This window comes from Neophocaena asiaeorientalis, unplaced genomic scaffold (assembly GCF_003031525.2).
Source record: "Neophocaena asiaeorientalis asiaeorientalis breed wild unplaced genomic scaffold, Neophocaena_asiaeorientalis_V1.1 scaffold43, whole genome shotgun sequence".
In the NCBI taxonomy this organism is placed as follows: Eukaryota; Metazoa; Chordata; class Mammalia; order Artiodactyla; family Phocoenidae; genus Neophocaena; species Neophocaena asiaeorientalis.
In genome coordinates this window covers 13,500,672-13,528,498 of record NW_020173674.1, presented here as the reverse complement: position 1 = coordinate 13,528,498, position 27,827 = coordinate 13,500,672, and the positions used below count along the sequence as shown (strand labels likewise).

The 27,827-nt window shown below is 41.6% G+C and overlaps 1 protein-coding gene across 17 annotated transcripts in view; it reads right to left on the bottom strand.

The window, feature by feature from the left end:
• AMBRA1 (autophagy and beclin 1 regulator 1) overlaps positions 1–27,827 on the bottom strand; it is a 173,906-nt gene that overhangs the window by 90,114 nt on the left and 55,965 nt on the right. For 15 of the 17 annotated variants that reach the window (XM_024749565.1, XM_024749566.1, XM_024749561.1 and 12 more), the window contains 4 exons: positions 24,159–24,245; positions 19,696–19,875; positions 8,089–8,169; positions 7,359–7,459 (listed from right to left, as the gene is read on the bottom strand). In XM_024749565.1, the coding sequence (XP_024605333.1) occupies positions 7,359–7,459; positions 8,089–8,169; positions 19,696–19,875; positions 24,159–24,245 (449 nt within the window). The remainder of the gene's footprint in view (positions 1–7,358; positions 7,460–8,088; positions 8,170–19,695; positions 19,876–24,158; positions 24,246–27,827) is intronic. The other 2 variants (XM_024749559.1, XM_024749573.1) reach the window with 1 other exon arrangement.

Genomic DNA, 27,827 nt, shown 5'->3' with positions numbered 1-27,827 from the left:
AGCCCACGCACCACGACTACTGAAGCGCGCACACCTAGAGCCCGTGCTCCGCAACAAGAGAAGCCACAGCACCACAACAAAGACCCAACACAGCCAAAAAAAAAAAAAAAAAAAAAAAAAAGACCCAAAGAGCTCTGGAAAATGCTAAGCATTTAGAAAGTTCTATGTACATTTCAAAGTGACGGTACAGAAAGAGCACAGGTGTTAAGCATCAGTGGGGAGAGATCAAGAGGAAATTTCCTAGGGTAGACAGAGATGGAGGCACAGAAAAACTTAGTCACACATTATAAAAGGAACAGAAAAGTTCGCTGACAAGGCCCAATATTCTCCCCTAGAAAAGCCTGAAGAAGCACAGATAATTCAGCTTAGAAACCAGGACCTAGGTTCTCGACAAGCATACTTCTCACTAGTGGAATAAGGAGATGCAGCAAAGGGCTGGGGTAGAGAGAGCATGGATGCTCCAGTGATTGGTGGAAACCAAATCAGTAAAAGGCCCTGGATGCTGTGTAAGGCATCTATGAAAGCTGGGTTCTCTGGAAGGAGCTGCTTCCCAGGCAACCAAGCCAGCCCCTTATCACCTTTACTTTCATCACTGGAGCAGAATGAAAGGTAATTGGGTTAATTATTAAAGAGGTCGTAGCTAGTACCACCTCCACTAATTGTCCATTAATCTGGGGTTTATAAACAGCTATCTTAATTGATGTTGAGTTGGAATGTGCCACTTACTTTATTAGCCTGGCAACTGGGTACCGGAGAGGTAAAGAACATGGAGAAGCGTCCAGCCAAGGAGATAAAGGGTCCAACACCAGAATTATCATTCACTTCTGTTCATACTCATGTAAGTATACCATGATGGCCTTCAACTGTATTCACTACTTTTCATCTTTCCTAGATTTGCCAACTCAAATGAAGATCTGATATACAGTAATTAAGCCATCTGTTGTATTAAACAACTATGATATTAAATTGAGAAATTAGACTAATTCTTAAATGTCAGCAAGCCCGAGGACCCAGAGTCCACCTAGCTGGCCAAACTAGATTAGACAGGCCTCCTGAGAGTAATTCCCTAAGATACCAGAAAAGTGGGGAATATCTAAGAAAGAGGACCACTGTTTTTAAAAAAGAGGAGAGGGGCAAAAGACAACCAAAAATAAAGTTAACAAGAAAAAGAAAAGTAAATTCTTGCAAAAGGGGTAGCTCTATTTTACTCACAACAGGCAAACAGAAGGATGCCTGGGATATGAGATTACATAAAGCAATAAATTGTAACACTGTATCACTGGGTTTGTAATATATAGACATAATATACATAGCAATAATAGCACAAAGGAGGGGTATGACAATGTAGCTATAATGGAACAAAGTTTCTGTATCTTACCAGAATCAAGTCTCTATAAGTCTGAAGTAGATCCTGATAAAGTACAGTTTAAAATCAAGAAAGGAATTAAAATAGCACATTAGAAGCTATCCACTTAATACAAAAGAAGTCAGTAGGGGCTTCCCTGGTGGCACAGTGGTTAAGAATCTGCCTGCCAATGCAAGGGACACAGGTTCGAGCCCTGGCCTGGGAAGATCCCACATGCCACACGAGCAACTAAGCCCGTGTGCCACAACTACTGAGCCTGCGCTCAAGAGCCCGCAAACCACAACTACTGAGCCCACGTGCCACAACTACTGAAGCCTGTGCGCCTAGAGCCCGTGCTCCTCAACAAGAGAAGCCACTGCAATGAGAAGCCCGTACACCGCAACAAAGAGTAGCCCCCACTTGCCGCAACTAGAGAATGCTCACGCACAGCAACAAAGACCCAACACAGCCAAAAATAAAAACAAACAAATTAATTAATTTTAAGAAAAAGTAAAGGAGAAACAGTAATAAAAAAAGACATTAGAAATACAGAAAACAAACAGCAAAATGGCAGGCAAAAATCTAACTATATTAATAACATTAAATGTGAATGAACTAAACAATCTAATCAAACGGCAGAGATTTTCAGACTAGATAAAAAACAACTATATGCTTTCTATAGGAGACACACTTTATATTCTGATATATAAAATAGTCTGCAAGTAAAAGGATGGGAAAATATATATTACACAACCTACATCCATAAAAGAGCTGGAGTAGCTATACTGATGTAAGAAAAACTAGACTTAAAGACAATATTACTAGAGAATATAACCTTTAAAAATTGTGAATCACTATGTTGTACACCTGAAACTTATATAATATTGTACCATCATCTATACCTGAAAAAAAAAAACAATGTTACACGAGATAGAGGAACATTTTATAACGAAAAAGTTGATTCATCAGGGAGGCAAAACAATTACAAATATATAGGTACCTAACAACAAAGTCCCAAAATATATGAGGCAAAAACTGACAAAACTGAAGGGAGAAATATACAATTCAGGAATAACATTAGAAATTTCAATACTCCATTCTTAATAATGGGTAGAACAACCTGACAGAAAATCAGCAAGGGTGTACAAAACTTGAATAACACTATCAACCAAGTAGATCTCCCTGGCATCTACAGAACCCTCCACACGGCGACAAAAGAATATACAACCTTGCCATGCACACAGGTAACATTCTCCAGAACAGACCATATGCTAAGCCATTAAGCAAGTTTCAATAAATTTACAGTAACTGAACTCATACAAAGTATGTTCTTAGACCACAGTAAAATTAAATAAGAAAGCAACAACAGAAGGAAATTTGTAAAAATTGAAAAACACACTCCTAAACTAATGGCTCAAAGAAGAAATCCTAAGAGAAATTAGGATGACTGGGCACAAAGCCCATGACACTCAACCAGGCCCCAATGACCTGTAGCTAGAAGCAAAAAAATCCTGACACTTCCCATTGATTTTAATCAAAATACTAAATTAAATCCATCAGGACCACATCTGCTCGGAGCAGATGCTCATTAGGATGAAAGTCAAAAAGATTAGACAGAACAGATAACTAATACACTACATTACCCAGGTCCCTATCCCTCAGCGTTTCTCTTCCAGTAATTACCAGGAAGACGTCAAATGCCAGGGCTTCTCATTTCACTTATATCAGGTCTCAAGCATGCAGAAAAATATTATAGGCTTAAGAACCTTTCGGCAGATACTCCCTACTCGAACTCAGGCAAAACATGGCACAGAAGGCAGAACAGAGTTACTATGAGTCAGGCAGACCTGGTTTAAAGTTCCAGGTCTGCCTCTCACTGCATTATATTGGACAAGTAATGTAACTTCTCTGAACCTCAGCTTTCTTCCCTACAGAATGGAAACACACTATCTACTTCATAGGGCTGTCATAATGTATGGGAAAGCACTTTGGACTGTACCTGGCCCATAGTAGGCAGTCATTAACTTCATTTCCTTCTCTGTTACAGACTGCTATTACTATACAGAGCTAGAGCTGTCTGCTAAAAAGTCAGCAGGGGGAGCGCCCCAGACTTTTGCGTGTTTCCCCAAAAATATACCAGTAAAGTTGCAGTAGCTTTAAATGTAGTTATACCTCTTTAAGTACAGGTTCAGAATTTGTGTTGCTGAAGAAGGGGCCTGGTGTGGGTTGATGGGTGACTGGAGGCCACCAGGAACCTACAGAATTGTGGAGAAGACAACAAGATAAGGCGGAAGACATGAAGATTAACAGACTATCAAAACACTTCTCTGTAGCAGCTTCTGTTTTATATTACTGCTTTCAGGCTCTTGTGGGAGGAAGTGGGCAGAATGGATCTTAATTTTCTGCAAATCCATTTTTGTTGATGATTCTGAATGGCTTTGGCTAGGGTCCATTGAAAACTCATTTGCCACTGGTAATGCCTCCTAAAACTGCAGGTGTGTATATACTTTGTCCCTCCAGGTCTGCCAAATTTCCATGCTTCACCCCTACAAAAAGCCACTCACCATACAAAGGTTTCTGCCTTATATTTGGAGCTAAGAACCAAACAGCAAGGCTGAGGTACAGCCAACCACCTAAACTCTGAGCTACAGAAGAGCAGGGATCTTGTCTGTCTTATTCACTCTGGTAGCCTACAACAGTGCCTGGCACACAGCTGTGGAACAAACGTCTACTGAATCTAATTGTTCTGAGACCATCACAACCTCATTCCAATCATATAAGAGAAAGTGCCTTTCCAGGAAAACTGGGAGTGCTTACTGCTAAAACACTAATTTGTCTTCACTTCAAAAGCCATTATTACAGCAGCTCTATCTATTACATGATCACAAAATAAGTTTAATAGAAAGCAAAACATCTGTGTCCAGGAGGGCATGAAGGCTCGGGGAAAGGCCTATTATATAATAAGATTTTCCTTAGCAAGCACTACTGGGTCACAAAAAGCTATGTCTAGAAACCACTTAAAATAGAGGAATTAGAACAAATAAGAAAACCCCTGAAGATCAGCCAAGTTCCCTGGGACCTCTTTCCCTTTTCTAGATTAAGGACCTAGAAGAAGAATGCTATTTTGATGCTCTGTCCTTAAAAATAGCTGTGGGAGGCAGGCAGACTAGGAAACAGAAGTCCCACTGCCTGGTTCACTTCTGGCTCCTCTACTTCTAGCTGCATCACTCTGGGCAAGTTAGCCTTCTGGGCTTCAGTTCCCACCACTGTTAGATAATAGCACCCATCTCATAGGATTACTGTGAGAATGAAATGAAATATGACTAGGAAGAGCACTTAAAACACTCCCTAGCATACAGCCAATGCTCAATGAATGTTAAGCTTTTTTTTTGTTGCTGTTATTATTATCATTGGAATTTTCTCGAGAGAAGAATAAAAGTAACACAAAACTGTCAACAGAATCTGGAGGGACATCCAAATGTCTACAAATGATGAGGGCATTTAAGAAAAGACCAGTGGGGTAGATGCAAACTATTACATACAGAATGGATAAACAACAAGGTCCTACTGTATAGCACAGGGAACTATATTCAATATCCTGGGATAAACCATAATGAAAAATAATATAAAAAGAAAATATATATGTGTATAACTGAGTCACTTTGCTGTACAGCAGAAATTAACACAACATTGTAAATCAAGTATACTTCAATAAAAAAAAGAAGAAAAAAGAAGAAAAGACCAGTGGATACTCTGCAACATGCATCTTGAGAAAATGGGAGAAATGAGTTTAAATGTGAACGGAAACCATCCGCTAATCTAATTCAAGAATGAGCTTCTTGAGAGCCTAGATTTCCTTCCTCTCAAGGCACTCTACATCTTTTGTTAGAGAACTTTTCTCAGTAGATTTCATGTTTGTAAACTGCCTGCTGGAACATAACCCCTATATTCAAAGGTATCCATAAGTGAAACTGGACTATTTGGGGTCAGACCTCTGGGCATAAAGCAGGGAAGAAGAAATGGAGGTAAAGAGTTATTAGATCAAAGGAGAGAAAAACAACATACAGCTGTTCCAAAAAAACTAAATGCAAAGGAAATAGAGACTTCCCAGCAGTAGAGGAGCAGGGAGCTGCTGTGTTGGGTGGTAGAGGCAGATGTCTGGAACAAAGAAGGATGGAGAAGAACTCTGTAGTACTGTCTGGCAGCAAGTGATTATCTGCCAGTGAGGAGCTTCCACGTGCCATTAGCCAAGCCACACAGAAGCGCCAAGCAAGGAGAGCCATGGGGTCTGTTTACTGACTAGGGCCCTCCTCAGTCAAGGTTGTCAGGACACCATGGTGCAGTCTACTCCCCCACCAAGCCTGGGCCTATGAAACCCTGGTGTCCAGTAGAGAGAAACCATTGAGGTTTCTGGGGTTTCTAGGCCTTGACACTGGGTCAAGGATACTATACTTAAAGGAAGCCAGGTCCCATGGCTTACCAGCTGCCACAACAGCTTGGTCAGAAATCATATTCCCCCAGCCTGACAGTGCTACTGCCTCACACCGATCCCTCTCTACCTTTAACCACCATGTGGCCCAGATTTTCCAAAATGTAATGTCATGTGAATTTTTTAAATAAAGATGCTTATTAAAGATACACCAAGAGACTTCCCTGGTGGCACAGTGGTTAAGAATCTGCCTGCCAATGCAGGGGACACAGGTTCAATCCCTGAAGATCCAACATGCTGTGGAGCAACTAAGCCCATGCGCCACAACTACTGAGCCTGTGCTCTAGAGCCCACGAGCCACAACTACTGAGCCCACGTGCCACAACTACTGAAGTCCGTGCACCGCAATGAAGAGTAACCCCCGCTCACTGCAACTAGAGAAAGCCTGCGCACAGCAATGAAGACCCAGCGCAGCCAAAAATTTAATTTATTTTTTAAAAAATACACCAAAATGTGGCTTGATTTTTATAGTTTTTAATGCCTTCACATACATAAATTTACAAGTTGGCAGTGCAGGTGGGGGGGAAGGGGGAAAAGAGAAAAACCTTTGTTAGAAAAAAAATAGATTCTGCTTTGTTTCCTTCTCTAGACTGCCCAGAAGCAGCAGCATACACTGGGTCTCAGCCCAGTCACATCACGCATATTAGCCCCCAAACGTTGGTCACTAAGTTATTCAGCCACCATAAAACTGCCTCGGCTGGGTTTGTCCAGTCCATTTTCTATTCTGTGGAAATTTCTAAGCCAGCTCCATGGGTCCCTCTCCTCCTTCTTCCTCTGAAGATTCTTCCACAGGGCCTGGAAACTCCATGTGCTGGCAGCAGCAATGGGTTGGAGAGGTGTGCTTTCAGTCCTAATTAAATCACAGGATCTGGCTCATGTGTACCTCAACAATAAAACATGAGCAAGGCATCTTTATCATTCAATTTAAAAAGTCTATTTGCTGGATTAAGAAACAAATGGTTTAAATAAATTTTTAAAAAGATGTCTGGGGACCTCCCTGGTGGTGAAGTAGATAAGAATCCGCCTGCCAATGCAGGGGACATGGGTTCGACCCCTGGCCCGGGAAGATCCCACATGCTGTGCAGCAACTAAGCCCGCACACCACAACTACTGAGCCCACATGCCACAACTACTGAAGCCCGCGTGCCCAGAGCCCGTGCTCCACAACAAAGAGAAGCCACCGCAATGAGAAGCCCACACACTGCAACAAAGAGTAGCTCCCGCTCGCTGCAACTGGAGAAAAGCCTGTGTGCAGCAACGAAGACCCAACGCAGCCAAAAATAGATTAATTAATTAATTAATTAAAAAAGAGATGTCTGAAGGAAGTGGGAATGGGCAAAAGAAGCAGCTTTCCTCAATCTGTAGTTTCCTGCCCTGAAGTAAGGAACCAAGTACAAGACCTTAAAAAAGAGTTTTCAGCCAGATGCCAAGATGCCATCACATCAACATAGGTAAAGGAGGGGAAAGCTTTACACGGCTCCCTCCCCCTTTAAATTTTCAAAATCCAAAGAAACAACTCCTTACCTGCCAGGACCCTGTTAACAGAAGAGTGAGTAGCCAAGCCAGGCTGTCCACGTTCATGAAAAATCCCAGCATAAGGCAAGTACTCAGGCAGCAAGAAACGCCTATAAGATGGGAAGGAAATCCAAAAAAGAAGGGATATATGTATATGCATAGCTGATTGATTTTGCTGAACAGCAGAAACTAATACAACATTGTAAAGCAACTACACGCCAATAAAAATTAATTTAAAAAAACGCCTATATGAAGGAATCACGCGTTAAAAGCCTACTACAGACTGCCTTAAAACAAAGGAGATATACTATCTACCAACCCTCAACAATCAAAGATAAGGGATCCACTAAGCCTAGGAATCCAAAGAAACCTAGAGCAGAGTACAATTCCTCTCACACGTTTGCATCTTCTTCCAATCTTTCTTCTAAAGTTTCCCGGGGCTTCTATTCTTGAACAGGATGCTCCCAATCCATTTTTCTATGTCTTTTCATTGTGGTTAATCATTTCCTGTCAATTCTTTAGGTGGCAGGGCTGGACTGTAGGCTCACTAGGAAATAACTGCAGATATGGACAATCCACCAGATTGTCCATATCTGGAATTATCTGTCCAGGACAAATAATTTTGTCCAAATAGGTCTGTCCAGGACAAACCTACCAGAAAGTAGGTTTAAAAATCTCAGCCTCTCATAAAGCCTCCCTCAGAAAAGTCTCTCATAAAAGTTGACTATCCAGTTCTTACCTTGGGACAAAGCGTCCAAGTGAAGGTGCAGACATCCGGGCATTTCGTGGAGCTCGGTGCCTGGATCTGTCACCATTGTCCCTGGAGAAAACAAAAAGACTACACCTAAGAGAGTCACTAAAGCAGAAACACCAGCCCAAAAGACAGACATCCCGCAAACTAAATTCCTACACTTAGGTGAAGGTCCCAGAGAAATTAGTCATCTGGTTGCTTACTAATTTGGGTGGCACATTAATATACTATGTTTCTGGAGTACCTCAATTAAAATATTTATGAGCATTTACTAAACAGTTCAGTAAGAAGGAAGATTTTTCTTGAAATAATGTGGTCTCTGAACTCTGCAGCATCTGAAATTGAGGCTAAGTTTAGATCTTCTAAAGGGATTTAGAATGGATATGTATATAAACATATCTCTTTCTAGACTGAAAGACAGAGAAACTTTGGCTTCGGGGGATCTTGAAGGAATAAGAATTCTCCCATCAAGTTCATTCAACAAATGGTTATCTTTAAATCTGTTTAGGTCCTTGGTGTGGAAAAAGCATAGATATATGAAAGAAAAACAACACAAGAAAAAGACTAGGCAGTCCTTTCTTTTAGAGACTGAAAAATTAACAATGATGAAGATTATTAGACAAGGCAATCCTAAGCTTGGTCATTTGATTAAAAAGAAAAAAGTCTAGTGTTTTCTTTATGGTCTGTTAAAGTAATGGTAATAAACACCATTTACTAAAAATCTACTAAGTCCTAATACAAAGGTTATTAATATGTTACCCCATTTAATCTTTTGAGTTTCCCATTAAGTCTCATTAGATCTGTTTCACAGATAAGGAAACTAAGGACCAGAGAGGCAAATGCCCAAGGTCACACAACTAGTAAGTGGTTGAGACAAGATTCAAGGAAGATCCATCTGACTCTGAAGCCCTTGCTCTTTCCACTACACTTCACTGCTTCCTACAAGAGAAGACAACAGAAACTTCACGTGGCTTAGTTTCCAATGCATCAAAGGAACAATAAGCCAAAGGGCACTCTGGCTGGATAGAGCAGTTAATTAGCTGTTTAACCAACTCCACAAAATAAATGAACCTCTTGAGAGCTTGATTTGGGGTATGTTCTGAATCCTTCCTTTGGATTATCTTCAACTTAATGAGATAATCTTCAAACTGGCACTGTAACCAAAGTTAAGACAACACTGGCTTTCAAGTGTACTACTGGGACCCTTACAAACCAGAAATGAAAGCCTAGGAAGGTTTTTATATCTTGGTGGAACTGGATGCTGAGCATTTAGAGACAAATCAATATCAGGGATATTGGAAGCTGATCCATTAAAAGTCAGTACTTGGTTTTTATTTTCCCAGAAGAGAAAGCATATTACTGTTTTCTTTAACATATCATATTCCTGTGACTTGAAACTCTACAGATGAAGGGAGAGGCAAGGAAAGAGAGATAAGACCATATGGAAAGTGAAAAAGGGATTATAAAGAACAACGAGGGCTTCCCTGGTGGCGCAGTGGTTGAGAGTCCGCCTGCTGATGCAGGGGACATGGGTTCGTGCCCCGGTCCAGGAGGATCCCACATGCTGCGGAGCGGCTAGGCCCGTGAGCCATGGCCGCTGGGCCTGCATGTCCGGAGCCTGTGCTCTGCAACGGGAGAGGCCACAGCAGTGAGAGGCCCGGGTACCACAAAAAAAAAAAAAAAAAAAAAAAAAAAAAAGAACAACGAGATCAGAAGTTCCTGACCAGCAGACTGCAGCTCTGGGGAGCCCACAAATTATTATAAGGAGTAGCTGAATATCAAACAAATAAGACAGCTCCCAAATTAAGTATATTATTATTTTTCAAGTATATGTAGATTCAAGTTGTGATCAAAGTACCAACTCGGTTAAAAGTACAAGTGAACTCATGACAGCTTTTCATAACAGTATATTTTACTTACAGATGGGCACTAAAAGTGCAACTAATTATCATGAGAGAAGTTAGAACACATATTAATGTTAAGAAGGGTTCTAAGGGGGGGGGAAGGGTCCTAAGCCTCAAGAAGGTTGAAAATTAAGTTATAGAAAGAAGCATCATGGGACAAATCCAATTACTTTATTCTACAGCTAAGAAAGAGCTGGCCTTCCCAGAACCACGCTGTGGAGCTGACAATTTACTTCTGAACAAGGACCAAAGAGCCCTCTCTCTCTGGACAATAAACAGTGCTCTATCTGGCATTAGCAGAGTTGAAGAGCAGGGAAGGAGAGGGATGTACAGGAAACAGTACTGATCAGCAGTTGCCAGAATCAAACATGACACAGAGCTGGGTGAAAGGACATATGAAGATAACTTAGAAAAATGGGCAAATGCCAGGGCTGGGAGAAAATTTGGCTCCTATGACATATTTCACAAGCCTCTTTTAATTGTTATTAAAACCTAAAAACAATTAACTTCTTTCTGATTCAATTTCTCCTTCCGTCTAAAAAAAAAAAAAAGGGAGGAGGAAGGGCAAAACATGGTCAGAGATAATGGCTTTATGTTATTTAGAGATTACCGGAAGATATATATATATATATATATATATGAAAATCAGCTGGCTCAGATACAAGCAGTCTCAGAATGATGGTTACATTAGGCACCGCAAAAGAGGCAATAATATTAAGTGAGTGGAGATGTATCTCTTGGTCCTCAGTTTAACATCTTGACTAATGATGGGGAAGTAGGAGTTAAACAGCATCTCAATAAAATATAGAGAAGACTTCAAATTGAAAGTGTTGAGCACACTAGCAAAGAAGGAGAAATGACAGAATTGTACACAGAACAATTAGAAAAATGTGAAATGTAGTGAACACGCAAATGAGATGCTGCCTATGGGAGGAAAAAAACACAGGCATCTAGGAGAAAATAGCCTAGAACAGCTCAAACATTTCCTGACCAGGAAAAACTTAAAACATGAATGGGTAAGGTGGCAAAGGCCAGAATGTCCAACCACAGGACAAGTTAAGCAAGTAGAGGGCAAAAGCCCCATGTTTTAATGCTGGCACACAAAAATCCCTGACTAAAAGCATGGCCTTAAATAAATTAGAGGTGAAAAGAGCAACTAATGACTCTAGCTTCTATAGTCTAGAAAGAAGGGAAAATTCAAAATAAGGAGCTGAGATGGGGAAACAAACTTCAATGCAAAGGATATCTGCAAGGGCGGGGTCAGGGTAGAAGTGAGGGGAGAGGAAGAGTGGTTAAGAGTTTCAAGAAAAGGAAAAAAAAAAGTTTCAAGAAAAGGGCAAAGAAATTAAAAGTACTTAAAATAATGTTCAATTTAGAAAACTACACAGACTCTGACACTCACTTCAGTGCTGATACAAGACCAACATGGAGCAAGCCTCCACGAGATGAAGAAGGCAAATTTAGGCAGAGACTAAAGATTAGAAGATGTTTGCCAGGTGAACAGTGGGAGAAAGGCAGACCCAGAAAGACAGTTTACCTTAGGAATAATGGAGGGTGATAAATACTGGGCCTAACATAACATAGCCCATGCCCTTTTCAAGGGTAGTACTTAAAAAAAAACAAAAACAGTGAAGACCAGAGTATGCAAGCACGCTGGTACCACTCCTCTATCACTGGAGGACTCTTTCTCACCAGAATACTTTTCAGGGAAACACCAGAGAAATCCTCATCAATTTCATCAGCCAGAAGCTGCCTTTAAGCCAGCAGGATAGAAGCTGGCTGAGTTATTAATGGCCTTCCCAGTTGTTGAACTCTGTGCATCTCTGATTAACTCTCAGAAGGCTATTTGGGAAGGAGAGGGGGAAAAAAATAAGACTTTCTCATAAAGATTTTGTAAGGAAAAATCACCCTTCAAACAAGCATCCAAGACAACTGCCAAATACAAGAAAATGCATCTATGGAACAAGGGAGAAACACAGCAGCTACTCTTGCTAAATGCCTGGGATTAATTGCCTCAGAGAGAAGCTGTATTTTAAAGGAATGTGAAATACACCTACAGACTGCTGTCTGAGTCCTAACCAGAGAGTCAGGCTGCCATTACTACTCAGTGACAAATGGCTCTGACTTGGGCCTTTGTAAATAAAGCTCTGGCAGCACAAAGCTCAAAAGGCCATTATCTTCTTGACAATACACAGTTGACTGTGCTGAAAATTAGACCATTAAAAAAATACTTGTTTCCCTGTGCTCTTCAGTTTCTACTCAATCTCCAGACAATAGAAGGCCTAGCTGGTGTTCCTGTCCTTGGATGGCACAGTGATCTTGGCCAAGTCCTTTCTTTACTCGGGTGCTATTAGTAAGGCTCTAGACTCTACTTCGAAGGACTGTGCACGCATGTCAGGGCTAGATTTCTGGGAGGAAGGCACAGGCCCAGCTGATATCATTCATAGGGGATACCTAATAGCATAGGTCTCTTGGAACTTCAGAGCCTTAATTTTTCTCCAAGGAATAGTAATATAACAGATAATTACCACTTACAAATTCCTCTCCTTTCTTTTTCTTTCCTTTTTTTCTTTTTTTTTAATTTGTTTGTTTGGCTGCATTGGGTCTTCGTTGCTGCACGCGGGCTTTCTCTAGCTGCGGTGAGCAGGGGCTACTCTTTATTGCGGTGCGCGGGCTGCTCATTGCCGTGGCTTCTCTTGTTGTGGAGCACGGGCTCTAGGCACGCGGGCTTCAGTAGCTGTGGTACGCAGGCTCAGAAGTTGTGGCTCACGGGCTCTAGAGCGCAGGCTCAGTAGTTGTGGTGCACAGGCTTAGTTGCTCCGTGGCATGTGGGATCTTCCCGGACCAGGGCTTGAACCCATTTCCCCTGCACTGGCAGGCGGATTCTTAACCACTGCGCCACCAGGGAAGTCCTCTCCTTTCTTGTTCTACCTTTAATTTCATCTGCATGTATTATGCAAATCCATATTCCTATTGTGCATTTTATGTTAAAAAATAAATACATATCTCTAAGTGATAGTTATCCTCCTTTCCCCCTCTTCCTTCACAGCTGTTTAATTCTTTAAATCCAGATATATTCCATTTTCTTTCTCTTCTCCTAGCATTCCTCATAATAAATATTCATATGTATTTTAGTTGCCCAGAAAGAATACTAATTTTAAAGCTGCCAAGCAATATTATATATTTCTAAGCAATAGGCTCAAAACCCTCAGGAAAGAGCTGGAATTCAGGTAGGCATATATTTTATAAATCTGTTGGGGCTCCACAGGTACCAGATATCCTATTCCTAATCCTCAGGAAGTCTCTCCACTTTTCTGAAACTTTTCATTATTCTACCTCTGCTGAGTACAAGGGAAATCCTTCTAAGATAGGTAGTTAGCTCCAACAAAGATCCAAGAGCTTTAGGGCTAAAATAAACTTCAGAGATTATCTAATCTAATTTTACAAGGTCAGACATTGAGGCCTAGGGTAGGAGAGGGACTTGCCAAAGGTCAAATGGCATATCACAGGCTCAGCCGAAACTGGAACGCGGGGCTATTCCCTAGACAATAGTTGTCAGGCTCTGGGAACCAGTGGGCACTAACAGGAGATCCCAGTTCCAATCACAGCTGTTCTGGGAGTCACTTGCTACTTTGTAAACTTAGCTCAAAATCAGTTCCAGTAAGAGTAAAAAAGGACTGCGGCAACATTTTATTTGGAGAAGTAGGAAGTGAGGCAGCTGAGCTCTCACACAGCTCATCTCCCCAGGAACATTCACAAACAGGCCCCACTCTTATAAAACACCAAGGCCTCTTATGTCTAATACTTAACATTCAGTCCTCATATGTCCGCATATGTATTTTGCCCACTGTTTTCTAACTGGTTTTCCTGCATCCATATACTTGCCACCTGCCTAACAACCACTGTCAGAATTCGCTGCCTAAAACACATGTTGAATAATGGCTGTCCCTAGACAAAAACAAGGCCAAAATTTCTCAGCCAGGCACTCCAGGCCCTCCACAGTCCATGTCTTTCCGATCTTATCGCTCAAAGTACAAATACTCTGTTGCTCTAACCACAGATGTATGCAGGGTCTCTGAACAAACCCTGTAAATCTTCTGTGTCTGGGCTTTTGCTTAAGCTACTCCTTTGTCTAGAATCTCCTTCCCTACTTCCATCCTCCACATCAATTCGTTGAAGTCCTATGGGGTCTTCACACCTAGCTGAAACCCATGAAGCCTTCTCACATCTCCCCAAGTACTCTCTCCCTTCATACAATGCTGTCCTGTACTTTAGGTGTACCTTATTACAGTCTATCTTATAAGATATTGTGTAAAAATCTGATGTTATTCCATAGCTTAAAACTCTTCAGTGACTCCCTCTCACCTGCAGGGTACAGTTCTCCTCCTTTGCAAGGCACACAAGACTCCCCAAGATCTGGTACCACTCTAACTCTCGGGGCTCATCTCCTGCTGTATCTTGGACTTTACAACCTGACCATACTTGTCAACAAGGGAATTCTTGACATGCTCCATGCTGTTTCATGTTTCTATGACTATGCATTTATTTGCCTTTCTTCTAAGTATATCTGGAGAAAAGTCCTATTTTAAGACTTTCTCTTTTATAAACCCACGCTGTAAAAAACAATCAACCACCACAAACATCAATTAAATGAAATTATTTAAAACTCTGGTAAAAAGGAAGTGAATGGTTTCTTATCTCATCTCACTTTAAGAACTACTTCTATATAATACCACCACTCAATAACTGTAGCTGGTTGCCTGATCCTTGACTGCTTTGGCAGGTTCCAGTCTGTAAAGAGAATAGTCACTTTACAGCGTGTTCCCTTATAGTTTCTCTTGCACTTCTAATATCAAAGAGATTATGGTAAGTCAAAGGAAGAAACAAAGGCAACCCCATTTCAGAATGAAGTACACAACTTCTTGCTCTGAAGATCTGCCCTTTCCCTTTCTCGGCTATAAGTAACATAACTGTTATTAGTAGTCACTGACTCCCATAGGAGTCCTGGAAATTTGGGGCATAGAAGAGAGAGCAGGGGCAAACACTACCAAGGACATGTGACTTCACTCTCCTGGAATTTCTAGCCATGAGAACTTGACACAAGTATGTGAGTCTCACAAAGCTGTCAGGATTTCACCTATAGACAGATAAGAGTAACATCATCGGGTTTCTAACATATTTTCTTTGTGTGACTCAATTAAATTTCCATAGTGGCAAAAGGGCAGATGAAGAATATTAAATTCTGAACTATAAAGGCGAGTAACTTCTATGCCACACCCAGTCAGATGGCAGAATGGAGTGACAGCCTTCAGAACTGTCCTCAGCTACATTATATACCAAGAAGACCTTTTAATGACTTCCTTGCTACAAGGTGTCTAGCAAGGGGACCATGAAAACCTTCTGGTTGAGGCTCCTCCGCACATGTGTATGTGGTACTGCTAGAACATATCATGCCAAACTAAGGAACCAGAACCCATCTTGGGCAACCAGAAATGACTGCCATTCATTTCACAATGAAACGGTTTTGCATATTTGGTCACAATATGCATTTCTGGGTAAAAGGAACCCAAATACAACGAGATAAATTAGAAGAGTTAATAAAACAAATGTAACTGACTTCAAGACACTTCATCTGAAAGACCAGGCTGAAAGACTAGAATTCTCACTGAGACGTTTTCCCCAAGTACAGACCGGTGTCACAACTGTGAATGAAGGATTTGTTCTCTCTGTGCTGGCAACAATTTTTAAGAAGTTGAGGGACTTCCCTGGTGGTCCAGTGGTTGAGAATCTGCTTTCCAATGCAAGGGACACGGGTTCGATCCCTGGTCGGGGAACTAAGATCCGCAACTAGGCCCGCACGCTCTGGAGCCCACACACCACGAGAGAGCCTGCACGCTGCAACTGCTAAGCCCACGCACTCTAAGAGCCCACGCACCACAACTAGAGAAAAGCCTGTGTGCTGCAACAAAGAGCCTGCGCACTGCAAAGAAAGATCCCGTGTGCCGCAACTAGGACCTGATGCAGCCAAATTAATAATTAAAAAAAAAAAAAAGTTGAATATAATTACGCAGTGTTGGAGATATTTGTGACTGATCTAATCTGAAGCTTCTCCAGTTCTGTCATTAGCTCAGGGTATCCTTGCCTTGGAAGGCAAAGCAGGTAAAAAATGAGGCAAGAAGATGAACTGGAGATGATTCTAGGATTATAATTACATTTAGAATAACAGATAAAATGAGAGGGGAGGGTGAGGGTAGGTTGAACAACAGTCATAAAGTCACAGGTACCACCTCTTTTGCTGGCCTTAGAAACTACAGGAACACAGCACTCAACCTGGGCTTCATAAAAGCCTCCCTCCCTCTTTCCAAAGGGATGGTGAAAATAAAAATGTGAGTTTTCCTTATGCTTATTTGCCATCTACATTCTAGCAGGTGGTCTGAGCTCAGAAGGAGGCAGACAGCAGGGTCGGGGCAGCCACACCTTTACCCTGCTTGTGAACATCTTTATGCAAAGACAGATGCTGAGGGCTTCAGGACAGACCACCTGACAGCAGGTTTCTGGATGTCCTATTTGTGCATTTTGATAAACACAGGGACCCTGAAGTCTCAGTCCTTGCCGCAGACAGAGACAAATGACAGGAGAAGATGCCTGCCTGGGAAGACGGTCATTAATCCAGACCACAAAAGAATAGAAAGTTTAACCTGATGTTGACCAACCTTCAAACCTATCTTCCCTAGCGATAAATCTAGATAGTCTTGCTGCACAGCAAGCTCATGGAGCAAGGGCTCAAATATGGTTGTACATCATTTTTAAAGGTTTTTAAATCTGCAGGACACTAAAGTCAGACACTAAACATGCTTGCTCCTGATCTCTAATCTTAGACATGTCTGACTTTGGTCAAGCCTCTGTATCCTTATTTTAAAAAACACAATGAAATGAACAACTATCTCACTGGGTTATTATAAGGAGTAAACAAGATTTTAAAAGACATATGTATATTAGTGTATTTATATATACTACAAATGTTGTGTATGTTATAAATTAGTATACATGAAAAATGTGATAGCTGATACCTTTCATTCAATGGATGATCAAAGAGAACCAAAAAAGATGGGATCTGCGTAATGTCTCCCTTTTGTTTTCTGAGGTCCCTCTACACCTGGATGGGACAAGCTAGAGAAAGGCAAAATGATCTGTGACTTAGCAAATGGAAGGAGAGTGAAGAGGTTGGAGTGGGGTGGCAAAGGCAAGACCATGCTGTGCTGTGAAGGTGAGGAAACCCAGGAGAAGAACAGTCTCTCTTAATGGTACCCTAAGTGTTAGGATTCCCGGCCATATCTAACTTAATCCGCTTCTCTGTACTTGAAAGAACTATAAATTATGACTGTATAAGCCTGTAACTTTCTTTCTAGTTATCAAAGCTGAGGAAAAGGATTCGGGCAGAGAAATTTAAATGGGCTGGTACATTCCCTACTTTCTCACTTTCTCTCTCCTCAGAGTACCTAGAAATTAAGAGAAGAGGCACAACCACAAGCAGCCCTTGGTTTACAGTAGGGGGAGGAGGGCGGGGAAAGAGACAGAGAAAGAATGAACAGACGGTAACTCAGCATCAACCAGCCGGCAACAACCTTCACTAGAAGACCTGGACTGCTAATACTGAGGTGACTAATCCACAGCTGCTATTAAAAACAAGTTTATAGTCTGCTTCAGCCCCACAAGAAAGGCACACACCAAGGCGAGGGACTTTCGGAGGGGCTTTAGAGAAACCAGCCCATTGTTACTAACCAGGGAGCAATACAATGGTAAGTCAGTGCATGAAAGGTGAAGAGGGTGATGTAAATTCAGGCTGCGCTGAAGCCAGGGGGAGGCAAGAGCACAGGTGGGCTGTGGGGAGCACAGGGAGGAGGCAGTCTGACACAGGAAAATCAAGGGGGAAGGAAGGGGAAAGGGAGGAGGTGGTAACAGAAGAAAGAGAAGGTAAGATGAGAACAGAACATTTTAAACTAACCCAGAACTCCACTGTGAAGGACAAGTCACGAGGCAAGATACAGCTCAAAGGCATGAGCCCCACGTTTCACCACTGCGAAGAGATAACAGCCTTCCAAACATGCGTGGAGAGAGGGCTATGCAATCTGCACTGACTCCCAGAGCTCCACGGGATTACCGAGGCTTTTCAGCAGCACTAAGTCCCAGCAGCCTTGGCACTGTGCGTTGAAACTGCTTCCCTGAATAGACCCCGGTGCTGGAAAAATAATCATTTCTACAGGGGAACATATTTCCCTACAGGTATCTGCCTGGCTAAAGGAGTGGAGACTCTCCCTTCACTGCTGTGCCCACGTCCATCTTCCCCCAGCAGGGACTTAAGGCAGAAGGACACATCTGAGAGTCACAGAGCAGCTGGGCCCTTCTCCCACCACCCCTGCTCCGTTTGCCACAGCACAGCTGTTTGAGGGCAACCTTGCATTTCTTTCACATTTACATCTTCCTCAGACGAATGAGCCTCCCACTGAGTGCTCCTTCTGCTTCCCAGTACACAATTGGCCAGTGTGTTTAAGGATTGTATCGGGAAGGCCAATTGGTACGAAGGGTATTCCCACCTTCTTGGTCCTCTCTGGCAAAGATATTTCTCAAACACTTCATAAAGCTCCACTGCAAGATGGCTCCTGGGGAACTATTCATTCAGCTCACGAAAGAGGAAGGTGGAAGGGAGGCAGGAGCTCTTAAGATCCCAGACCTGACCAGGCTATGTCAAGATGAAGGGGAAAAAAAAAGGAAGATGACTGACAGGCTGTCCTATTCCAGTACTGCCAGCAAAAAAGATGGGGAAAGAAAAATGTTTAACCACCGTTCCCTCTTATTCTGCATGTTTTGAGAATATCAAAATATAGGAATCAAAGCAAGAGCCAAATGTCCAATCTGGTACAAGCCAGGAAAGCTCAGTTTCAAGATGGAAAGAAACACAATGCATGGCTAGAAAGGTCAGGAGCAGCAGGTCAGAGAATGTAAAACCCAGCAGGAAGATTGGGGAGCTTGACCTTGGAGCCCGGGGCTGACGCTGCTCCTTTAGCTCACCCCCGTACCCCAGCCGACCGCTCAAAGAGACTAGCAGAGCAAGGAATGACCTCTCAACCCCCACATTAATCTGACAGGCAACTTCCAAAGGATCCTTACTGGGGGTACAGGGAGACTGAGAACGTTTAGGGACAAGGGAGTAGGACCTCAGAGAAGCAGTGTGATTAAGGGTACTGAGAGAATCTGTCTCCTAGGGAAATCCGAGTATTGTCTTTGTTGTTAATCTCTGTATCTACTCTGCTTAAGAGAAAAAACACCAACCCTCCTGCCTCCCTGATGTTATGAAGACAGTCCACATGAAACACTTCCACAGTCACTGTTGACGCAAATGGGAAATTTAAAAGTTGCCTAAAGAGCAGCAGCCATTTTCTCCCAGCCTGGCCTGGGGACCAATGGGCTGTCTCTTCCCAGAGGCTTCAGGGAATCAGCAATGCAACTACCAGAGGTGGGAGTGCCCTGGGCATTTTAACCCTCTGTCCCTCACCCCATCCTATTTCTCATAAATAATAACTTAGGGGTTTGAAGCAAGAATGTCAAACCACTATTGCTCAGACAGTGGCCAACTTAGAAGCACTCACAGCTCGGGAGGAGGGGTAAGAAAGCAAGTTGAATATATACTTACTCAAAGTCCTCAAATTCCAAGTCGGTTCCCTCTACTGATGGACCCTGGTTGTCTGAGGAAGAGGAGGAGGTGGAAGAACGGAGGCGGTTCTGTTGGTAGCGCATAGAACGCTGGCGGATACTGTCTCTCCGTGAGAGATACTGGATCATCCTCTGGGCATAGTATGCAGCAGGAGATAATCTGAGAGAAACAGAGATGAACAAACACAAACTAGCACTAATGTGGGGAATACTGTGAAATCCAGCTCTCCCATCACATCTCCCTGCTGAGGCGAACTCTGGAGACATGAAAAATAAACGGCATTTAACTCACCAGGAGATTTGTACTGCACAATATGCTTGTCAGACTACCACCAGTGTTTCTGTTCTGAGATAAGGCAAACAGCTGTTTAATCAGTCATCATCTGATCAACAGCTGCCCCTTCCAAGAGTTTAACACTGGACCTTTCTTTTAGTTTCTTAAGGGACCTCTTTTAACTTCTCAGGGTGTGACCTTTATATAGATTCGCAGATTTTCCTTAATCATCCATATTCAAAATATAAGAAATGAAAGGGACCACAGCTTCTTTCATTTTATAGATGAGAAAACAGGCCAAGAGATGGTGAACCCGAGATGACTAAAGAAGGCATCTTCAGGCATCACCTTCACCAGGCAGGGCTCCTTTCTTCTCCAACAAATACTTGTAGCTCCAGATTTGTCCTAGCTCCTTAAGAGTACTTCTTTGAACCTCTTATCTCTCCTTTACAGATTATCCAGATATTTTAACACAGAGAAAATATTCAGGATAGAGACTGAGAGTAAAATATACTCAGGAGAACAGAAAATCTAAAAGAAAACAACAGCTTTTTTCTATTTCTTATGACAGAGCATCATAGGCTACGTGGGCACTGAGCAACACAGAAGACAACAGTCACTCTTCTTCTCCCTTACAATGGCTGTTCTCAGTAATTAGTCTTAAAAGACTTAATTTACTTTAAATTAGTAAAAGGTCTATATTCTTCCAGCTATGGTTCACTGTCTTCATAGTCCATGAAAATGTCTACTGTCCTATACAATTTGCACATTCCCTTCTTTCTCAAGTTTTTCCTCCATCTTTCATAACACATATAATTTGAGGCTGTGAACTGAGAAAGTGAGAGAACAGTAACAGAAAAATGTTTTATATATAATATTAAGTGGATTACTAAGAAATTTCAAGACTTAAAACCTGCCCAAGACCTAAAACCTGCCAACTTTGATTCAACAATTCCACTATTAATTTTATCCTACAGAAATACACCAGGATACGAAGAGATATATATATATTGCTGGCGCTAGTGAAAAACTGGGAAACACCCCAAATGTCCACCAACAGATTAAATAAATTACATCTATACAAAGAAACATTATATAACAATTGAAAAGAATATCCCTATATATGCACAATGAAAGCCCTCTAAAATAAAATTTTAAGGTGGGGGAAAAATTAAAGAATGATATGTATATACTAATACGTATATAAAAATATTTATTTCTGTAATTAGAACAAAAAAAATGAAACACAACAATCCTGATATGGATTCCTAGGGACCTTAACTTCTATAATGTTTGAATATAGAAGGGAAAAAAAGCATGCAACTTTTTTTTTCTAATGGAAATCTGGAAAAACTGATTGAGAATGGAAATGGAAATATTTACATCCAAATGGTAGGAAAAGTACAAACATCTTGCTGCCTGACCTTTCATTACCCCTGGACAAAGTAAGCCTCTAGGTAAATCCTCAGTAAATCTACTCACTCAGACCAAAGGAGATCCTGCAGTCAACTGCCTCACGAAACAGGGCTGCCTCTGAAATGCCTGTCATCAGAGATGGTGTCCTTCTGGCCAACCATCAAGCAGAATTTCCAAGCAGGCCAGGTGACAATCTTTGGAACTCAAAAGTCTGTGTTATGGAACAATATGCTGCATTTGGCACCTCTGAATCCAAATTATCTTTATACAGTAGGTGGGCATGGGACGTACAGAGGCCTTGGCCAAGATCATCAGAGAATAAGATTTAAAGTTTCAACTTGTGGAACTTTCACTGTCTCTTTGGGCACCTGTTCCCATGCATTTGGCAAGGATGAATCAAGAACCCTAAATTTTCAACAGACAGAAGCCAATACTCTTGAATTGTTCCTATAGCTACCAAATATACAGAAATCTTCCAGTAGAAATCAATTGTTGTTGGTTAAATTCTCAAGTCAGTCAGAGTAGAAAAGAATGTTAAAAAAAAGTTTTAAGAGGAGAATGAAGATTCTTTTTTTAGAAAAGATTCTGAAAAGTGACCATAAATACACTCATTACTGAGTTGATAGCCTACCTTAACTAATGGAAAAATTGTATTATGGTGATAGAGGCAGAAATAATGTTGATGCTGACAATAATAAATAAAGATTGTCCTTTTATGTAGGGGTAAAAATTCAGCACTAGGGGGCTTCCCTGGTGGTGCAGTGGTTGAGAGTCCGCCTGCCGATGCAGGGGACGCGAGTTCGTGCCCCGGTCTGGGAAGATCCCACATGCCGCGGAGCGGCTGGGCCCGTGAGCCATGGCCGCTGAGCCTGCGCGTCCGGAGCCTGTGCTCCACAACGGGAGAGGCCACAGCAGTGAGAGGCCCACATACAAAAAAAAAAAAAAAAAAAAAAATTCAGCACTAGGTAACCTCAATTGTTTAATTTCACCATTGGACAGGAATTCCCTAAACTACATAACTGTGCATCAATGGTAAAGAAAAATGGATTCACAATTATTAAGTACAAGTGCATCATAGCCTCATCTTTTTAGATATCCAGAGTGAAGCTAAGGATCTGAATGCTGACATGTCTCATAAAGGCTTTGACCTATACAGATTATGCAGGGTGAAATCTAAGAGGAAAAAGAAATTAAACAACCAGTAATGAGGTAACAATCATCCTCCTACTGAAGAGTGGATAATTATCAAACTCTAAAAGTGTTCCAAGTGAATATTTTAAATAACTCAAGTTTTCTTCAAGGAAGAATACTTCCCCCTCCAAAAAACCCTTTTTTGTGTTTAAAAGGAAAATGTAAAAATAACACCACCACAAAGTTTGGCCTTTCTGTGATAAAGAGATCTGAGTAGGAATAAATAACAAATTTATTACATGAAAGGAGGACAAATAATGGTCTTTAAGAGTCACCGTTAAACTTTGTCAGGTTAAAAATTCTGGGGATGAGATTCCCATTACTGTCCTAAAAGAAACTGTTTCACAGCAAGAAGTTCTCTCAGGGTTTCAAAGAATTTGATTCATGCAAAATATTTCCTTATTTAGGGCTTGTTACTTTCAAATATGACTAGAGACTAACATAAACTTCCTTGTTTCAGTCATCATCTAAGTTGCCTGCCCGTTTTAAAGTCATCAATCCCCATGTTCCCTGATCTGCCATTTCTGGGGTACGGAAAAGGAAGTAAGAGGATAACAGGGAATCTTTTCACTAGTATCTCAGAAAGAATGCTCAGTATCATGACATAACTGTAGTAACAACAAAATCACTCAATAACCTTGGAAACAAAAACCTTGGACTTGAAATTCTTAATCTACAGCAAAGCTCATTTAGCCTTTTCTGACCTACACTGTTAACTTCAACCCCACCATTATAAATTACCTTCTTCTTTTGGCAAAGCCTCACAATGTGCGGTCTGCTGTTGCTAGAGAATGTGCAGGTTATCCCCCTTTCGGATCATTAACAGAATTATTAAGTCCTGCTGTGACAACCCCAAAGGGCTGCTCACTATAAATAAATGTTATATAACAACTCAACACCCCATCCTCGGTCCTGAGTTACCAGTATAAGGTAAAGGTGGGCCTTAAACTCATCTGAATTCTTTTTTTTTTTTTTATCTCTTCAAGAACTTTTCAAATGTCTTCTAATGGGGGTAAGGCAAGCACTTTAATAATGTGTCAACTTGTTTTATTCAGTTACCCTTTTGTCAGTCATCTCTTCCGTCATATAGTCTCCAAAACTTCAACATCTGAATGAACTTGATTTCCGCCTTTTCATGTTCTAAATTTTCTCTCAAATGAGAGAGAATTGTTTGCTTTTAATTTGTAAGTGATTTCCCTATTAATAAAAAAACTTTTGTTTCCCTTTTGGCTGTCCATCTGAATGGCAACAGCCTCTCTGATGAGCAGAAAAGAAATATCCTGTGATTCTGCCAATGACCTCCTCAGGTCCCTCCTCTAGTGTCCCACTTACAAAAATGAGCCCCAAAGGACACGGGCTCAGTCATAACCCTCTGTCACCAGAGGCTCTGTTCACTTACCTGTAATACTTCCCAATCACCTGAACCACCTGTCTCAAAACTGTAACTGAAGAGTAAAAGAGCACCAGGACCAGAGAGGCACAGAATGGGGCTTCCAACAGCTTGGCAACCCCAAGGGCAGTCCCTCCCCCCCACCTAGTGCCATTTCTCACTTTGGCCTTACCTCGCTGGGTCTGGGTAAATTGGGTGCTCTCTGGATCCTGCTCCATCATAACGGGATAATGAAATGAGGGAAGACTCCAGCAGCCTCCTAGCAGAGATTAAAAAAATGGCAATAATCCCTGTCAATTACCAACTCAGAGGTCATTCATAAGGAAAAATGGGGGGAGAGATAAATAACATCCCCCTTTGCAGCTAGCTAACACCTCTTATCTGGGATCACACCCTTCCTATAAGCACTTAGAGGCATAAGTAAATGAAGAGCTCCAGAGCTCCCACGCTGGATATGGCCATTGTATCATGGTGAATACTGCTCTTCCGTCAGTGCAGTAGAGACATGATCTTATTTCTATTTCCAGTACCTCCAGTAGACAAATAGGAGGTTGGGATCAACATGGGAGAGGAAAATGAGGCATACCGAGAGACTATCATGTAGTGCCAACATTTACCTTGGTGTTCAGTTCCTGCATGTCATCCTAATCCACAGCCCCTTATCTTCTACACATTCTGCTCTGCCCACACCCTTTCTGTGAGTACTCCTACGGCTCTCTTAACAACTGATAAAAATCTCTAATTATATAATCTAGCCCAACTGTCAATTCAATGATCATATGTGTTACACACATATTTTATTGAGCACTTTTTTAGTGTCAGGCAAATACTAAGCACTTCACATGTAGTTCTTTATTTAAACCTCACCACAGCCTGAAAAGGTAAGCATTACTATACATACATGAGATCAATGGGCCTAGAAGTTAAGTGTATTGCACTGCAGCACACAGCTACCAAGCGATAGCACCAGGACTCCAGTGAAGGCCTGTCAACTCCAAAATGCTTCAAACCACTATGTACATGTATCCAGTGTGAGTCCCAACTAGAATGCAGGTCCAGTAACACTGGCTCTTCCCATTTATTTAAGGGAAGCCAAAAATCTGGACTTTTGCATGAAATCTCCTGTTACATTTTAGCTAAAACATTTTTTTTTCCTTTTCGTACAGGAAAGGCCAGTTTGACAAACATCTGACAAACATGGTTCGGGGCCCCCCAGTTTGCCATGTCTGCCACACTGCTTCCCAACTCAAATGTGCCTTGGCAGCCAATCAAGCTCCTACCATAGAAGACGTTTCAAAGGAAGTGGACTCAGAAAGAAATGCATATTGTTCCTCTCCAGCAGCATTTTGCCTGGCTCTACCAGGAGCAGGTCTCCAGCTCCCTGCTGGACTCTTTAAAGCACATCTGCAGGATAAGGACAGCAGCTACCAATCTTTTCCAATTGAGTTAATTCAATTCACTGTTATTAAAACCAGCTGGCTTTAGGTATAGTCATGTGCAGTCACTTTATCCCAGCGACTGGCTCACCGAAGCATTTTCCCTAACAGCCTGGGAAAGAGATACAACAGAGGCCCTGTCAACCTGGCTTGCTACCTTTCCCACCCAGGAAAATAACTGTTACATGATGTTTTGGATCTAGACAAGGCTTATAATCCCCACACTTAGGACAAGTTAAATAGTCCTACCACTGAAGGGAGTGAATACAATAAAACCAATGAGGAAGAGAAGAAAGCAATAAAACAACTTCTCTCTGGTTGAAAACCTGAATCTTCAATGATACCACTGTTTACAGCAGCAGAAATGCTGTGTTTCATCAATTCTAAGACACGCTTCCCCCCCCCAACGTTTTAATGTGTCTGAAATTAGGATACATTTTATAATTGTGTGACGCAGTTTAATTGGCAAGATTTTTTTCTATCATAGGAGCACATAAAATAATGGCATGTCTTTGAATCTTGAAATACGGACTATTTGTGAGAGGAAGGGATAGTGAGAGGTACACAGACTGGAGAAAGAAGAGAAGCGAAATTTTAAAAGAGTATCAATTTAGGCCATCATATATTCACTACTAATAAATTTGTCCTATAGGAATTAGGCGGGAGCTGAAGAACAGAAGCAAGATCTGAGAGCAGCTGACTGCCCTGGAACACCCAGAAGCTTGTTCTATCCCAGAGGGTTCTGGAATGAGTCTTGAATTTCATTGAGCCCTGTCGTGTTACCCTCCAAATGTCTGCTTAATAAGCAGAGGCCCTTTGACAAGAGGCATCCTCCAGAGTGACCAGTATATATCCTTCTTAAGTACTTCTGCCTGAAAAATGACCCTGCCAAATTAGGAGGCCAATATTACCCACTACTCTGCCAAGGCAGTGACAGTACTCAAAGAAATGAGATGACTTTTTAGAGATGCTGTGAAGGAGATTCTTGAACCAGAAGAGCTTGGTTTACACAATTTCAATTTTAATGATTCCATTTTATAATCCCGCAAACTCTACTTCCCACCCTAAATTCTTACCTTAATTAGGAAGGCGTCTTAAAACAGAGTTACACCAAAATGTTTAGTTTTGTCTCTGGGGAGTCCCTGATGAGGTTCTTTTGGAACATATATATAACCCCTGTGCCTACTTACTAGAATCTGTTGGCACCATTTGCTCCTCAGGCAATACAGTGGACTAGCAAGTCATACACATATGGCATGTTAACTGCTAATACACAAAATCAGGAGAGCCAATTACTGTGAATAGCACCCCATACATGTATCACTGATGAAACATTAAGTTCTCTACAGTTACAACACAAACACTATCTGAAGGATTAAAAAACACTTCTCCAGGGGCTTCCCTGGTGGTGCAGTGGTTGAGAGTCCGCCTGCCGAGGCAGGGGACACGGGTTCGTGCCCCGGTCCGGGAAGATCCCACATGCCGCGGAGCGGCTAGGCCCGTGAGCCATGGCCGCTGAGCCTGTGCGTCTGGAGCCTGTGCTCCGCAGCGGGAGAGGCCACAACAGTGAGAGGCCCGCGTACAGCAAAACAAAACAAAACAAAACAAAACACTTTGCCAATTGGTGTTGAATAAAGAAATAACGAGTAAATATCACCACCACTCCTAGGAAACTCAAAGAAAGATCTTTCTCTCTAACAGTTAGCCTCCTGCAAAGAGCCATAGATGGGGAAATGACACAAGAAAAAGGAATGGAATGGCAGCTGAGCGCTTTCTCCTCTGGCCACCACAAATTTCACTTGACAATGATCAATCAAGTAGTTGAGTAATATGAAGTCAGGTAGGACTTAGGATGGGCTCAGACAAGCTTGTTCAAGCTTGAAGCTACCATTTCATTCTGACCTGTTATTTAGAAATGTTTTAAAGAGTCATTGAAGCTCTGACAGAGAAAAAAAAAACCTTTCTTTACAAGTTTGCCGGGTTTATTCTCTGAACTAGTGGTGTTCAAGTGAGGTACATCAGGGGTTCTGCTCTTCTGATCCACTGGAGAACAGGAAGAAAATAATAGAACTTTTGATTTAAAATGTATAACCATAATGCCACACATACACACACACACGCACACACACACAGGTTGCTCAAAAGCCTTTTACTAACAGAGGTTGTTTTTTTTTTAAGTCTAAAGGCCACTGTTCTATCAAACTATACACTATTTTAAGAAAATTCAATATTTATAGAATATAATTATCACAAATTATAAAATACAAAAACTATAAATAAAGGCATAACTATATTCACATACAGGTAGAGCAAAAGAAAGAAAATGATACAGCAAATGTGGTAAAATGTTAATATTTACGGAATGTGGGTGAAGAGTATATGGGAATTCTTTGCACTATTTTTGC